Here is a 17,087-nt window from a genome sequence, read left to right on the forward strand (position 1 = left end):
ACAATGTGTACAGCATAAGACATCCTCTGACCTTTGACTCTTGACTCGGAAAAGAAAGAAAATAAAAAAAACTTTAACGGTGGGGGTAGAAGACACCTGGTCAAAACACCAGCACGTATGTATAAGTAATCTAGATACAACAGTCTGACTTTCACTTACCAACAGCACAAGAAGAAATATTATTTTCTGAGATGTGCCCCGTGGCAGTTTACTATACACAGATACCTTTTGATGTACTTCCTGAAAGTCTTGTCTCGAAACCCGTAGACAACAGGATTAACAAAGCGAGGAGGATTTGGTTGATGATAAAGAGAGCAAAGTTAATAGCTGCTAAACTTCCTGGTAAAAAGTATGTGAGCACGGCAAATAACATTGGTTGCACATAAACCATCATACACAACAGCACCTGAAAGCCGTGAAGCATGATAGTGTTTCTCGCCTTTTTAGCATCTGCTTTAGCAGCTTTGGCAACAAACAAAATTCGGAAGTAAGTGTAGAACAGAGTGAGCCAAACCACTACCAGAAACAATATGTGTGATGCATCCCTCTTCTTTAGACTGTAGGTGCTCCTAAACACAATGTCCCTACTGCAGAACACTCTGGAATTTAAGAACTGCAGAGGTTGAGTGGCCAAAAGGATGACGACATCCGGCAGGACGGACAGTGAACTCAGTGTCCAGATTATCCCAATGACAATATATGTTCTTTTGACCGTACAGATGGAGTTGTAGCGGAGAGGAATGCAGACAGCAATGTAGCACTCTGCTGCCATAAAAGCTAAATTCAGAGGGGTGTTTTGAGTGGTGAAGATGGCTGGCAAGATGAGGAGGCAGCAGAAGTAGACATAGATGGTGTGGAAGGTGTAGGTGAAGACGAAGAGGGAGATGCTGGTTGTCAGCTGGATCATGTCGTTGACCACCAGGTGGATGAAAAGGATAAAGCGAGGGTTGATCTTGAAGATCTGAATCGAGCAGCAAAATCGGGGTTAGGTTACAGAAATGACTTCAGTGCTTGTTTTGTACCACTTGACGTGTCTTTCACATTTATCTTGAATCGCTGGGATTGTGACAATTAACTATGACGGGGTCAATAACTGTATAACATGACGTTCACATATTGTCAAAGTCAAGTTAAAGTTTATGTGGATGTGTTGCTTCCAAAACAATTCTATGTGAGTAGAGCAGTGGAAGCGAATTGATTTGGAAAAAGAAAATTCTTAAAGTCCTGTATTAAACAAGCAACTGGAGGGTAGAGGTCGTATATTCATATTAATGCTCTTTTGTCATGGCATGAAGACTCTATGCGTACGGTCACTGGAAGAGGAGCCAACCACTAAAAAGATGACAGTATTTCTATAATGTCTTTCTGTTATAGAATAAGACATGGTCGTGAAGGTTCAAGTTGAATAATTACCTCTTTTGCTCTACCGTAACTACCTGTCCACTAAATGGATGTTTAGTGCCCTTGGTATTCAAGTTTGAAATAATTCAACTATTTTTCATGTTTAAGTAGACATGCAATTCTTACAAGAAATCCAGTAGAGGAAAGAAAAAGTGTTGATGCAAAAATAATTAGAAAATTGTTATATTAACCAGAATAAGAATACCATTGAATACCTTTTTTAAACCATCTGATTGAGGAAAGAGCAGACATAAAAGAAAAGAAAGGAAAAGAAGGAAATGAAAGGAGCGGAGAGATATTTAAAACTTCACTTGAGTGGTAACTCAATTTGACATACATGATGCTTGTTGAACGTGTGGACCATCGTAGCATTGATGTAGTTGATGGTGATGCCGAAGAGGACGACGATCACATTCTTGCCAAAAGCCATAACAAACGCGTCCCTGGAGCTCACAGCTCCTCCGGTCACATTGCTTTCCCCCGGTGTCAAATTCATGTCAGCGTCCGATGAACCTGTTGAATCTTAAGGCATACAATATATGGTGTTAAACAACTGCAAATAAAAAACAAAAAGACAACTTTGCATCAATATATATATATATTCATATTCCAATTTAATTTGAAAATAGAAGAAGTCAAGTGATGCAAAGAAAATCAGCTCTGACCTCAAATGGAGATGAATCGGGTTGTTTATATATATTTATACAGCAGGTTCATGAAGTACGTGTGCACACTTCTGACCTGGAACACACCCACACTGTTTGTGTGTGTAACGTAGTATATGTGTCGGCCTATTAGGAGATGTAGTATTTAATATGTTTAGTACATGTACTATGTGTATACAATTTACTACAATGTACAAATTGCATGTTTCAACAGCTTAAAGATGCAAAATAAAAATGTATTTGTGAAAAAAAAGGAAAATATTCCTACATGCTTTAGAAAACAATTCACTGTTACTAACCCGTTATTTCCATTTTTCTCCTCTTTCCCCCGTTGTGGTCTTTTAGTGTGATTATAGAAGCAATTCCACACAAAATAAAAAGTTTTGTCAAATATCTGCAACTGTAATAGGAAATTAATCCTTCAATCATGTCATACCTGAATACTCAAAGTAATCATATAGTATGATTTATTTAAAGTATTGCTGCAGAACAGGAACAATAGTATCACCAGTGTCTCATCTTAAAGGGAAAGTTCACCCCAAAACCATAGAAACATATTTCCCTCTTAGCTGTAGTTAAATTGTACAGTGCAGAAAAAAACCCTTTCTAAAAGGTTACTGTACAGAATGAGAGACCCACACAAAATAATGATAAAACAGGTAATGTCTCTTAATACAAAGAAAAGATCACAGAGTATGGACTTAATCTCATATTTTAATCTGTTTTCTGACAACAAAACAACCACAATCATTCTAATATGACGGCACACAAATACAAATACAGAACAATATTAAAATATGTTTTTGTGCACAACAATGTATAAAACCACATGCATGCAGTTTCATTATCTTTTGTCCTCCCTTGAAAAAATGTAAAGTGTTTGAAACTTTAAACCGTACAATTTCATGTCATTTTGAATCATTATTTCTTTGGATCAAAGTTAAAAAAAGCTTAAAAACAAAGCTTGTTATAGCTGAATAATTATTTTATTATTAACAGATCTAACATATTTCTTCTGAAAATGTAATTAATCTAGAAATGTTATCCCTGTAAAATGATATTATTTAAATCAAACTAGTTGATTCGGAAAACTTTTAAATAAGGTTTCAATAATCTTATGTATTTATTTTTAAAATATTCAGGTGGGCAGCTCAGTAGATATTTTACAAAAAGGAGCTTGTTATTGGTAATAATTACAATAGCCTATGACCTAGGGTTCACTGCTCCAGTGTGTTAGATATATATTTATATATATATACAAAAAACATATATGTATATCTATATATATATATATATATTTTAGTACAGCAACATGAATTTCAGTACAGTCTGTGGTTTGATGCTTGATCTCACTGTACACAGCAGATACTTTTTCAGATGCTGTCTAAATGTATTGTCTCGTAGCCCGTACACAATAGGGCTGATAAACCTGGGGAGTATCTGAACGATGATATACGAGGCAAAGAATATATTTATATAATGTTCAGGGAAGCTGTACACCAGAGCCTTTCTAATCAAATGGGCTACATAGGTGAGCATACACAGCAGCAGCTGAAAGCCGTGCAGCAGGATGGTGTTCCTGGCCTTCTTTGTGTCTCCTTCAGCTGCTTTAGCTGCTTTAGCTGCTTTAGCTGTTCTAGCAGCTAAGAAGATCCTGATGTAAGTGTAGAGGAGCGTGAGCCAAACAACGATCAGGTAAACTGTGTAGGAAACTTCCCTCTTTTTCAGGTGTATAGGGTGACGGAAGAGTTCATCTATTTGACAAAAAATGGTAGAATGAAATAACTCCACAGGCTCTGTAGCCAATAATAGGAACACATCTGGCAGCGTTGAAACTGCACTCATGGCCCAAATGGAACCAATCAGAATGTAAGTTCTTTTGATGGTACAGAACTCAGCATGTCGCAGTGGTAAACAAATAGCGATGTAACACTCCACAGCCATGACAGCTAAATTTAATGGAGTGTTGAGGGTTGTAAAGACAGAAAAGGTAACAATGAGGCAACATAAGGAAACATTAATTCTGTAGAAGATGTAACTTAGGACGAACAGGCTGACTGTTGTCGTCAGCTGGATCATGTCGTTTACCACCAGGTGGATGAAGAGAATGTAACGGGGATTCACATAAAATATCTACAGGAGTGGATAAAAAAGTAGGTCTTTTGGTTACTTTAATTCCATCTGTTACTTATATTATCAAGATCAATATTTTACATTTATTGGTAACTGAAACATAAGATGAATTCATACAATTGATCCTGATAATAAGATATAAGATAAGCATTTATTAACCTTACACAAATAGTAAGAGTAAACAATAAATAATGAGAAGAATATAAAACTTGAAAACAAAGGCAGAAGTGACATTGGTGTTATGTGCTATAATATTGCATTCACCAGGTTTATATGTGGTATTATAAAGTAATGATACTTGGTATTTGTGTGTATTGTTATATAGATATAAGAAATATAGTATATGAAGTTATAACACAGTTTACATATTAACACAATACAGTGTAATACAAAATCAGTGCTTAAGGATTCTGACCTGGTGTTTTCTGAAGGTGTGAATCAAGGAACCGTTGATGTAGTTGATGATGAGGCCAAGAGCCATAACAATCACATTTTTGGCTACAACTGTGCTGTAGGAGTCTCGATAAATCAGAGTCGACACGTTGAAGCCAGAAGATGATGAATTCATTGAGCCGATCTGAAGATCCTGCAAGCCTCTGATGAACATTTCAAACACTTTAGGGTTAGTTTAATTCAAATTTAAGGGAGAACCAATTCACTGACCTTTTCTTCTTATAGGCAAAGCATTTATCTTTGAATGGATCCATCCCAAAATATCACTGTTATTCTTGGATGGGTCTTAGATGTTTCCCAACATCAGGAGCATGCTTTACTTTACTGCAGGAGTCACATATTAAATATATATATTAAATATTATATATTGAGTATTGTAGATGGCTCATTTCAGAATGAGACTGTCCCACTTACCCAACAAGCAAAAGATCATTTGATGTGAAAGTGAAAAGGAAAATCTTATTTGCTTCATTAAATAAAAATAGTTTAACAGCTTTAAAAGAAGAATGTATGAATCATGAATATGTTATGTTGAACGATCATTTAAAAATATAACAGCCTGTTTTTGTTGTTTTGAGATGAAACATTTTTCACTTCTTAAAACACATTTCACCATCTAGTTGTCAAATTGTATATAGAAATTTAGAAGTTGAAATTAAGCATAATAATTCAATACAGTTCAAACGGATTGCAACATTATAAAAAACACCATAATAAAATACAGCAATAATGCAATATGATAGCATCAAAGACATTTCTACCTCAGATAGTATGCTTTAGCTTCCACCTTCACCAGTTATGAAATGAGTGTGAAGCGGTTTCATCTCTTTATATGAGGCAGCATCAGGGACGCTGCGGTTGTAACCTGAATTACTTCATCCAGCTACAGTTGTGAAGAAAAGCTGTTGTTTGATGATGTTTTGATTAACAAGCTCTATTTTCATGTTTTTTAATGCATTCTTGCACCGTATTTATATTCAAAGTCCACCCATCCATCCATTAACTTCCGCTTATCTGGGGCCGGGTAGCTTTGCAGCAGACGTAGGTGGGTGTTCCAGATGTCCTTCTCCCCAGCAATGCTTTCCAGCTCTTCTTGGGGGACAGCAAGGCGTTAAAGATATGCAATTTCTCCACGTGTTCTGGTTCAAGCCCAGGGCCTTTTACCACACAGACGTGCCCGAAAAACCTCTAAAGGACTTTGTGCTCTTTGTTAATTTAAGGAGCACATGGCTTGAAGTTACGACCCAGGTACCCCGTATTCCCACAGAATGCCCTACAGGGGACATGGTCTTTCAGATCTTTGTGATTGTGATGTTCAAAATATATGTTGTTGTTAGTAATGAGTATTATTATTAGGTATATTAAATAGCTTGTTACATGTATTAACGTTAACAGTCGTGGAATTTAACAAAGTACATTTACTAAAGTACTGTACTAAAGTGCAATATAATATATATAAACACACATTTAAATGTTTATATGTTTATATAAATATTTGTATATATACACGTATGTATAAAAACTTGAGTTACTCTAATTTGAACAAACTTGTAGTTAGCATATTTTGCACATTGTACAATATCCAAGAGCACCAAAGCCAGAAGAAAGGCATTCATACATATATCCAATCGCGCTCTGGCCGACCCCTGCACCTCCTGACCTGTCGGCTCTCCTGCCGACTACTGACCCCTGACCGGCGTTCCGGCCGACCCCTGCACCTCCTGACCCGTCGGCGCTCCTACAATATGCAAGAGCACCAAAGCCAGAAGAAAGGCATTCATACATATATTTCAATCAGGAAAGACTTCAATAAAATGTAACAATATTTTATTACACATAAGAAATTCATTTTGCGATTGGACTCCATGGCGAAACTGTCTAACAGAGGGGCAGTGATGGTGAGGTCAGACAGTTTCAATCCCCCAAAAGAGAATTATTTAATATAAATATATAAAATAAATAACTTACCTACCACTGCAGAGAACTCCTAAGCAGAAACAGAAAATGAGCTCGTCTGAATTGAAGTTAAGCCAGAGAGTTAAGAGGGGTCAAGTAAACCATAGCAAAGGATAGGGTAGGGTCTAGGTAGACCGCAGACAAGGATAGGGGGGTCATGTTAAACCTCAGAACAGAACAGTTGTGGTTCAAGGAAGAACGCAGAACAGGATAGTTGTGGGTCATGTCAGACCGCAGAATAGGATAGTTGTTGCCAAGTCAGAGGACAGGATAGGGGGTTAGTTAGACCAGAGAGAGATCAGATAGTCCCCCAAACTGGATAAAGGAGATGTTTGACCAGAATTTGAGAAAAGCGGTCCTTCTTGACCAGGTCACTGCTGACCAGGAAATTAGAAATTTGGGTCACTCAGACCGGGTCACATTCCGACCGGGAAATGAGGCGTTCCAGCTGACTCCTGACCCGTTGGCGTTCCTGCCGACTCCTGACCCGTCCGCGCTCCGGCCGACTCCTGCACCTCCTGACCAGTCGCTGCTCCGGCCGACTCCTGCACCTCCTGACCAGTCGGCGCTCCAGCCGACTCCTGCACCTCCTGATCTGTCGGCGCTCCGGCCGACTCCTGCACCTCCTGACCCGTCGGCGCTCCGGCCGACTCCTGCACCTCCTGACCCATCGGTGCTCCGGTCGACTCCTGACCCGTTGGCATTCTGGCCGACTCCTGACCCGTCCGCGCTCCGGCCGACTCCTGCACCTCCTGACCAGTCGGCGCTCCAGCCGACTCCTGCACCTCCTGATCTGTCGGCGCTCCGGCCGACTCCTGCACCTCCTGACCCGTCGGCGCTCCGGCCGACTCCTGCACCTCCTGACCCATCGGTGCTCCGGTCGACTCCTGACCCGTTGGCATTCCGGCCGACTCCTGACCCGTCCGCGCTCCGGCCGACTCCTGCACCTCCTGACCCGTCGGTGCTCCTGCCGACTCCTGCACCTCCTGACCTGTCGGCGCTCCGGCCGCTCCTGCACCTCCTGACCAGTCGGCGCTCCTGCCGACTCCTGACCCGTCGGCGCTCCTGCCGACTCCTAACCCGTCGGCGCTCCGGCCGAATCCTGCACCTCCTGACCCGTCGGCTCTCCTGCCGACTCCTGACCCGTCGGCATTCCGGACGACCCTGCACCTCCTGACCCGTCGGCGCTCCTACCGACTCCTGCACTTCCTGACCCGTCAGCGCTCCGGCCGACTCCTGCACCTCCTGACCTGTCAGCACTCCTGCCGACTCCTGACCAGTCGGCGTTCCGGCCGACTCCTGCACCTCCTGACCGTCGGCGCTCTGGCCGACCCCTGCACCTCCTGACCCATCGGTCTTCCGGCCGACTCCTGACCCTTCGGCGTTCCGGCCGATTCCTGACCCGTCCGCGCTCCGGCTGACTCCTGACCCATCGCTGTTCCGGCCGACTCCTGACCCGTCTGCGCTCCGGCCGACTCCTGCACCTCCTGACCCGTTGGTGCTCCGGCCGACTCCTGCACCTCCTGACCCGTCGGCGCTCCTGCCGACTCCTGACCCATGGGCTCTCCGGCCGACTCTTGCACCTCCTGACCCATCGGCGCTCCGGCCGACTCCTGCACTTCCTGACCCATCAGCGCTCCGGCCGACTCCTGCACCTCCTGACCCGTTGGTGCTCCGGCCGACTCCTGCACCTCCTGACCCGTCGGCGCTCCTGCCGACTCCTGACCCATCGGCTCCCGGCCGACTCCTGCACCTCCTGACCCATCGGCGCTCCGGCCGACTCCTGCACTTCCTGACCCGTCAGCGCTCCGGCCGACTCCTGCACCTCCTGACCCGTCGGCGTCCCATCCGACTCCTGACCCGTCGGCGTTCCGGCTGACTCCTGCACCTCCTGACCGTCGGCGCTCTGGCCGACCCCTGCACCTCCTGACCCGTCGGTCTTCCGGCCGACTCCTGACCCTTCGGCGTTCCGGCCGATTCCTGACCCGTCCGCGCTCCGGCTGACTCCTGACCCATCGCTGTTCCGGCCGACTCCTGACCCGTCTGCACTCCGGCCGACTCCTGCACCTCCTGACCCGTTGGTGCTCCGGCCGACTCCTGCACCTCCTGACCCGTCGGCGCTCCTGCCGACTCCTGACCCATGGGCTCTCCGGCCGACTCTTGCACCTCCTGACCCATCGGCGCTCCGGCCGACTCCTGCACTTCCTGACCCATCAGCGCTCCGGCCGACTCCTGCACCTCCTGACCCATCAGCGCTCCGGCCGACTCCTGCACCTCCTGACCCGTCGGCGCTCCTGCCGACTCCTGACCCGTCGGCGCTCCGGCCGACCCCTGCACCTCCTGACCTGTCGGCTTTCCTGCCAACAGGCCTGGTCATCCCCGTGGCCGACACCCACAGAGGCCATGTCGTCCCCGTGGCCGATCCCCAGAGAGGCCCCGTCGGCCTGGTCGTCCTCCAGTTCGCCCCCCAGAGGGGTTCTGCTCGTCCACCTTGCCTCAGCCTTCGAGGATTCTGACTCTCGGTGCCTCCCGATCCGTTCTGCGCATGCGCGTACTTATTCCTGCCCAATTTGTACCACGCATGTGTGAACATTTGAAGGATTTCTTCTTCTGAGTTGTTTTACGGCCATCGGCATCCTTAAATCCTGACCTGGATCAACGTGATCTCTTGAACTAAAATATAAATGCCAATTTACACGTATATATGTGCCTATATGAATATATTTGTATATATATATATATATATATATATATATATATATATATATATATACACACATATATGTGTATGTACATAAATATACAAATCTAAAAATTACATTTTAAATATATATAAAATAAAATTTTAGGGCATATCTTCAAAAAATGATTATTTAACAGTCCATTTTTGTCGTTCCAGTTCAGACATAGCTTCAAATTTCAAATTTGACCGTCAAGTTTTATCACACTGAAATACTCAGTGTGATAAAACAATCGCCAGGCTGGGCCAGGTTATTCATGCCAGTTAAGTGTTTGAATGAAACTTTATTGAGAGCACCGCTAATGACTTTTAGCCTCCGACTGTCACTAGCTGTGTCCCAATCTAGCAGCTGCAGCCTTCGGAGGAACCAGCCTGGACCGAGCGGTCCCCGAAACGGTCTGGTCCACAAATGATTTCTTGTTTGTGTCAACAGCTTTTCGCGCCCCCACCCTTTTGCCGCTCCCCATCTCCTAGCAACCAGCTGCGGTTGTCATAAAAGAGTATAAAAGAGGTAAAGCTAAGTTAAAATATTAAAATGGACTAGCTGCTGTAAATGGCGCAGCGGCTCTCTGTAACGTCAGCTGGTTAGTTAATAGCGTCACGCAAATTAACCAATCATTTTAAAATAAGTGTGATCTGATCAGGTCCTTTGTTTTTAGTTTTAACACTTGTGTCTGTAAATATTCACTTGAGTTAAAACCCAATAATTACATTTAAATGTGAAAATCATTAAAAAAAAAAAAATCAACTTCACCGGAACGCAATGAATCTTGGGATATGTTGGGATATGTTGGCCCGCGAAGGATCCATCAGTTGTATCCTCCGAATCTGGGAGAAGTAGGCTGCATTTGTCGGCCACATTAGAAGGAGTCGACGAAATGGGACAGCCCTGTCGCGGCCGCTGTGACGCAATCGGTCTACAAATACACCCTCTGAAGGATGCAGCCGCTGGATTGGGACACAGCCACTGTGATAAAACAGCCGTGTCACTTTATAGCACAGCATTTGAATTAATCTTTATTGAGAGCTACTCACTGAAAAAAATACAAACAGTATAATGTGTTGTTTATGGGACCTAGAGTTGGACTCCCCTCGACCCACAAGGTTCTGGGCTTGGAACAGACACTCTACATCCATGCTAAAGATGCTAGCGTAGCTATGTAGTTTCTATTAATAATTTGATACAGGAATAAATATAAATATGAATATTGTTTATTAGAATATAGACAATGTCATGCTAGGAATGATTGTTTAAAGAATACTAATATAATGCTAAAGGATTCTGAGCTGGGGCTTCTGAATGTGTGAATCAGGGTACCATTGATAAGGTTGATAGTAAGGCCAAGTGCCAGAACAATCACAATTATTGGCTACAAAACAACAATAATGTCACTGCCGTATTCATGCCTAATTTAGATGTTGTTTTTTATATTGATGGAGAAGCTACACTGTTAGCATAGTCTAGCTCTGATGGACCCAAACTCCATTCAGAAAACAAGCATTTTAAAAGCTGTTTGCATGTCGTCTTGTGGACAGACCTGACAAAGCATGAAATCCGACTCTTTTACAAAACGCCATCATTATGTAGTTTCTTAGGTATCCTTTTAATCACTTCATTGCATCTAAATCACAGCTAAATCTATTTACCTTTGTAAATGGTTAAATACCGTTGTAGTTTACCAAATTAATTCAGCAGAAATGTGACTCACTAGTTAGAGTGAAAAAAACATTTGATGGAAATGCCGTTTAATGATGTAATTAACCCAACCACGGCATTGTTTGGTTTTCTGCTGATCTATGACGTCAACAACAGGGAAAAAAGCAGCAATTGTGGTTAATTAGTTTGTGAACTGAAATTCAATTCCACTTTATTTGTATATCCCAATATCATAAATCACAAATTTGCCTTAGAGGGATTTACAATGTGTACAGCATAAGACATCCTCTGACCTTTGACTCTTGACTCGGAAAAGAAAGAAAATAAAAAAAACTTTAACGGTGGGGTAGAAGACACCTGGTCAAAACACCAGCACGTATGTATAAGTAATCTAGATACAACAGTCTGACTTTCACTTACCAACAGCACAAGAAGAAATATTATTTTCTGAGATGTGCCCCGTGGCAGTTTACTATACACAGATACCTTTTGATGTACTTCCTGAAAGTCTTGTCTCGAAACCCGTAGACAACAGGATTAACAAAGCGAGGGAGGATTTGGTTGATGATAAAGAGAGCAAAGTTAATAGCTGCTAAACTTCCTGGTAAAAAGTATGTGAGCACGGCAATTAACATTGGTTGCACATAAACCATCATACACAACAGCACCTGAAAGCCGTGAAGCATGATAGTGTTTCTCGCCTTTTTAGCATCTGCTTTAGCAGCTTTGGCAACAAACAAAATTCGGAAGTAAGTGTAGAACAGAGTGAGCCAAACCACTACCAGAAACAATATGTGTGATGCATCCCTCTTCTTTAGACTGTAGGTGCTCCTAAACACAATGTCCCTATTGCAGAACACTCTGGAATTTAAGAACTGCAGAGGTTGAGTGGCCAAAAGGATGACGACATCCGGCAGGACGGACAGTGAACTCAGTGTCCAGATTATCCCAATGACAATATATGTTCTTTTGACCGTACAGATGGAGTTGTAGCGGAGAGGAATGCAGACAGCAATGTAGCACTCTGCTGCCATAAAAGCTAAATTCAGAGGGGTGTTTTGAGTGGTGAAGATGGCTGGCAAGATGAGGAGGCAGCAGAAGTAGACATAGATGGTGTGGAAGGTGTAGGTGAAGACGAAGAGGGAGATGCTGGTTGTCAGCTGGATCATGTCGTTGACCACCAGGTGGATGAAAAGGATAAAGCGAGGGTTGATCTTGAAGATCTGAATCGAGCAGCAAAATCGGGGGTTAGGTTACAGAAATGACTTCAGTGCTTGTTTTGTACCACTTGACGTGTCTTTCACATTTATCTTGAATCGCTGGGATTGTGACAATTAACTATGACGGGGTCAATAACTGTATAACATGACGTTCACATATTGTCAAAGTCAAGTTAAAGTTTATGTGGATGTGTTGCTTCCAAAACAATTCTATGTGAGTAGAGCAGTGGAAGCGAATTGATTTGGAAAAAGAAAATTCTTAAAGTCCTGTATTAAACAAGCAACTGGAGGGTAGAGGTCGTATATTCATATTAATGCTCTTTTGTCATGGCATGAAGACTCTATGCGTACGGTCACTGGAAGAGGAGCCAACCACTAAAAAAAGATGACAGTATTTCTATAATGTCTTTCTGTTATAGAATAAGACATGGTCGTGAAGGTTCAAGTTGAATAATTACCTCTTTTGCTCTACCGTAACTACCTGTCCACTAAATGGATGTTTAGTGCCCTTGGTATTCAAGTTTGAAATAATTCAACTATTTTTCATGTTTAAGTAGACATGCAATTCTTACAAGAAATCCAGTAGAGGAAAGAAAAAGTGTTGATGCAAAAATAATTAGAAAATTGTTATATTAACCAGAATAAGAATACCATTGAATACCTTTTTTAAACCATCTGATTGAGGAAAGAGCAGACATAAAAGAAAAGAAAGGAAAAGAAGGAAATGAAAGGAGCGGAGAGATATTTAAAACTTCACTTGAGTGGTAACTCAATTTGACATACATGATGCTTGTTGAACGTGTGGACCATCGTAGCATTGATGTAGTTGATGGTGATGCCGAAGAGGACGACGATCACATTCTTGCCAAAAGCCATAACAAACGCGTCCCTGGAGCTCACAGCTCCTCCGGTCACATTGCTTTCCCCCGGTGTCAAATTCATGTCAGCGTCCGATGAACCTGTTGAATCTTAAGGCATACAATATATGGTGTTAAACAACTGCAAATAAAAAACAAAAAGACAACTTTGCATCAATATATATATATATTCATATTCCAATTTAATTTGAAAATAGAAGAAGTCAAGTGATGCAAAGAAAATCAGCTCTGACCTCAAATGGAGATGAATCGGGTTGTTTATATATATTTATACAGCAGGTTCATGAAGTACGTGTGCACACTTCTGACCTGGAACACACCCACACTGTTTGTGTGTGTAACGTAGTATATGTGTCGGCCTATTAGGAGATGTAGTATTTAATATGTTTAGTACATGTACTATGTGTATACAATTTACTACAATGTACAAATTGCATGTTTCAACAGCTTAAAGATGCAAAATAAAAATGTATTTGTGAAAAAAAAGGAAAATATTCCTACATGCTTTAGAAAACAATTCACTGTTACTAACCCGTTATTTCCATTTTTCTCCTCTTTCCCCCGTTGTGGTCTTTTAGTGTGATTATAGAAGCAATTCCACACAAAATAAAAAGTTTTGTCAAATATCTGCAACTGTAATAGGAAATTAATCCTTCAATCATGTCATACCTGAATACTCAAAGTAATCATATAGTATGATTTATTTAAAGTATTGCTGCAGAACAGGAACAATAGTATCACCAGTGTCTCATCTTAAAGGGAAAGTTCACCCCAAAACCATAGAAACATATTTACCTCTTAGCTGTAGTGCTATTTATCAACCTAGATTGTTTTGGTGTGAGTTTTCTGTTCAACTTCCTAACACTAGCTCTAAACTCTAAGCTTAGAATACATCATTAAAACAAGTAATAGCAAGATTTTATTCAATCAATAAAAATACAATCTCCATCCATCCATCCATCTCCTTCCGCTTATCCGGGGCCGGGTCGCGGGGGCAGAAAGCTAAGGAGGGTCCTCCAGACGTCCTTCTCCCCAGCAACACTTTCCAGCTCCTCCTGGGGAACCCCGAGGCGTTCCCAGGCCAGACGAGATATATAATCTCTCCAGCGTGTTCTGGGTCTACCCCGGGGCCTCTTACCAGTTGGACGTGCCTGGAAAACCTCTAAAGGGAGGCGTCCAGGAGGCATCCTGATCAGATGCCCGAGCCACCTCAGCTGGCCCCTTTCGACGCGAAGGAGCAGCGGCTCTACTCCGAGCTCCCTCCGGATGTCTGAGCTCCTCACCCTCTCTCTAAGGCTGAGCCCAGCCACCCTTCGAAGGAAGCTCATTTCGGCCGCTTGTATTCGCGATCTCATTCTTTCGGTCACTACCCAAAGCTCATGACCATAGGTGAGGGTCACTACCTAAAGCTCATGACCATAGGTGAGGGTTGGAACGTAGATGGACTGGTAAATCGAGAGCTTTGCCTTTCGGCTCAGCTCCTTCTTCACCAAAACGGTCCGGTACAACGCCCGCATCACTGCTGACGCTGCACCGAACCGCCTGTCCATCTCCCGCTCCATTTCACCCTCACTCGTGAATAAGATCCCGAGATACTTGAACTCCCTCGCTTGGGGCAGTGACTCACTCCCAACCCAGAGGGTGCAATCCACCGTTTTCCGGAAGAGAACCATGGCCTCAGACTTGGAGGTACTGACTCTCATCCCGACCGCTTCACACTCGGCTGTGAACCGCCCCAGTGCGTGCTGAAGGTCACGTTCTGAAGAAGCCAACAGAACCACATCATCTGCAAAAAGCAGGGATGCGATTCTGAGGTCCCCAAATCGGAAACTCTCCTCCCCCCGGCTGCGCCTTGAAATCCTGTCCATGAAAATCACAAACAGGATTGGTGACAATGGGCAGCCCTGGCGGAGGCCAACACGCACTGGGAACAAGCTCGACTTTGTGCCGAGTATCCGGACACAGCTCTCACTTTGGTCATACAAGGACCGAATGGCTCGTAGTAACAAACCAGGTACTCCATATTCCCGCAGTACCCCCCACAGGACTCCCCGAGGGACACGGTCGAAGGCCTTCTCCAAGTACCCAAAACACATGTAGACTGGATGAGCAAACTCCCATGCCCCCTCCAACAGACCTGCAAGGGTAAAGAGTTGGTCCGCTGTTCCACGTCCAGGACGGAATCCGCATTGCTCCTCCTGAATCTGAGGTTCGACAATCGGACGGAGCCTCCTTTCCAGCACCCTGGAGTAAACTTTCCTGGGGAGGCTGAGCAGTGTGATATCCCTATAATTGGAGCACACTCTCCGGTCCCCCTTTTTGAAAATGGGAACCACCACCCCGGTCTGCCACTCCACAGGCACTGTACCCGACTTCCACGCAACAGTGATGAGACGTGTCAACCAAGACAGCCCAACAATGTCCAGAGCCTTTAGCATCTCCGGTCGAATCTCATCCACTCCTGGCGCTTTGCCGCTGAAGAGCTTTTTAACTACCTCAACGACCTCCGCCAGGCATATGGACGAGTCTTCCCCTGAGTCTTCAGACTCTGCCTCTTCCACAGAGGACGTGTTGGTCGGGTTCAGGAGTTCCTCAAAGTGTTCTTTCCACCGCTCGACAATATCCCCAGTCCGGGTCTGCAGTTCTCCCCCTGCTGAGCACAGCCTGAGAAAAGCCCTGTTTCCCCTTTCTGAGTCGTCTCACGGTTTGCCAGAACTTCCTTGAGGCCATTCGAAAGTCCTTCTCCATGGCCTCGCCGAACTCCTCCCACACCCGGGTTTTTGCCTCAGCAACCGCCGCAGCTGCAGCCCTTCTGGCCAACCGGTACCTGCCTGCTGATTCAGGAGACCCCTCGGCCAACCAATCCCGAAAGGCCTCCTTCTTCAGCTTGACGGCCTCCTTCACCGCTGGTGTCCACCAGCGGGTTCTTGGATTGCCGCCACGACAGGCACCGATCGCCTTCCGACCACAACTCCTAGCAGCAGCTTCCACAATGGAGGATTTGAACATGGCCCACTCGGATTCCATGTCCCCAGCCTCCCCGGGATGCACGAGAAATTATTCCGGAGGTGGGAGTTGAAGACCTTGCGGACAGGATCCTCAGCCAGACGTTCCCAGTTCACCCTCACTACACGTTTGGGTTTACCGGGTCTGTCCGGCAGCCTCCCCCGCCACCTGATCCAACTCACCACCAGGTGGTGATCAGTTGACAGCTCTGCTCCTCTCTTCACCCGAGTGTCCAAGACATACGGCCGCAGGTCTGATGACACAACTACAAAGTCGATCATAGACCTTTGGCCTAGGGTGTTCTGGTACCAAGTACACTTATGAACCTCCCTATGCTCAAACATGGTGTTTGTTATGGACAGTCCATGACTAGCACGGAAGTCCAACAACAAAGCACCACTCGGGTTCAGATCGGGCAGGCCGTTCCTCCCAATCACACCCCTCCAGGTTTCTCCATCGTTACCCACGTGAGCGTTGAAGTCTCCCAGAAGAACTATGGAGTCCCCAGTCGGCGCCCTTTCCAGAACACCACCCAAGGACTCCAAGAAGGCCGTGTACTCCGAACTGCCGTTTGGTGCATAGGCACAAACAACAGTCAGAGACTTTCCTCCAGCGATTCCCAGTCGCAGAGAGGCGACCCTCTCGTTCTCCGGGGAGAACTCCAGAACAGCGGCGCTCAGCCGGGGGTTTGTGAGTATCCCCACACCCGCCCGGCGCCTCTCACCCTGGGCAACTCCGGAAAAGGAAAAAGTCCAGCCCCTCTCCAGGAGTTTGGTTCCAGAACCGGTGCTATGCGTGGAGGTGAGCCCAACTATATCTAGTTGGTAGCGTTCCACCTCCCGCACCAGCTCCGGTTCCTTCCCCGCCAGAGAGGTGACATTCCACGTCCCTAGAGCTAGTCTGTGATGCCGGGGGTCAGCACGCCCAGGTTTCCGCCCCAGCCTGCCGCCCAGCTCACATTGCACCCGACCCCAATGC

At 44.7% G+C, this 17,087-nt stretch overlaps 3 protein-coding genes across 3 annotated transcripts; all 3 read right to left on the reverse strand.

Annotated features, from left to right (window-relative positions):
• Window positions 1-211: 211 nt before the first annotated feature.
• LOC129106131 (odorant receptor 131-2-like) lies at window positions 212-1,897 on the reverse strand. The gene is made up of 2 exons (XM_054617467.1): window positions 1,739-1,897; window positions 212-961 (listed from the first exon to the last, which is right to left on the reverse strand). The coding sequence occupies exons 1-2, from the start codon at window positions 1,895-1,897 to the stop codon at window positions 212-214; spliced, it is 909 nt and encodes a 302-aa protein (XP_054473442.1).
• A 1,468-nt stretch (window positions 1,898-3,365) lies between these two features.
• Window positions 3,366-4,767, reverse strand: LOC129105198 (odorant receptor 131-2-like). Its single transcript, XM_054616084.1, has 2 exons — window positions 4,615-4,767; window positions 3,366-4,199 (listed from the first exon to the last, which is right to left on the reverse strand). Exons 1-2 carry the CDS (start codon window positions 4,765-4,767, stop codon window positions 3,366-3,368), a joined length of 987 nt encoding a protein of 328 aa, XP_054472059.1.
• A 6,678-nt stretch (window positions 4,768-11,445) lies between these two features.
• On the reverse strand, window positions 11,446-13,167 carry LOC129105199 (odorant receptor 131-2-like). Its single transcript, XM_054616085.1, has 2 exons — window positions 13,009-13,167; window positions 11,446-12,228 (listed from the first exon to the last, which is right to left on the reverse strand). Exons 1-2 carry the CDS (start codon window positions 13,165-13,167, stop codon window positions 11,446-11,448), a joined length of 942 nt encoding a protein of 313 aa, XP_054472060.1.
• Window positions 13,168-17,087: the final 3,920 nt, after the last annotated feature.

The sequence above is a fragment of the Anoplopoma fimbria genome, chromosome 17 (genome assembly GCF_027596085.1).
Source record: "Anoplopoma fimbria isolate UVic2021 breed Golden Eagle Sablefish chromosome 17, Afim_UVic_2022, whole genome shotgun sequence".
NCBI lineage: Eukaryota > Metazoa > Chordata > Actinopteri > Perciformes > Anoplopomatidae > Anoplopoma > Anoplopoma fimbria.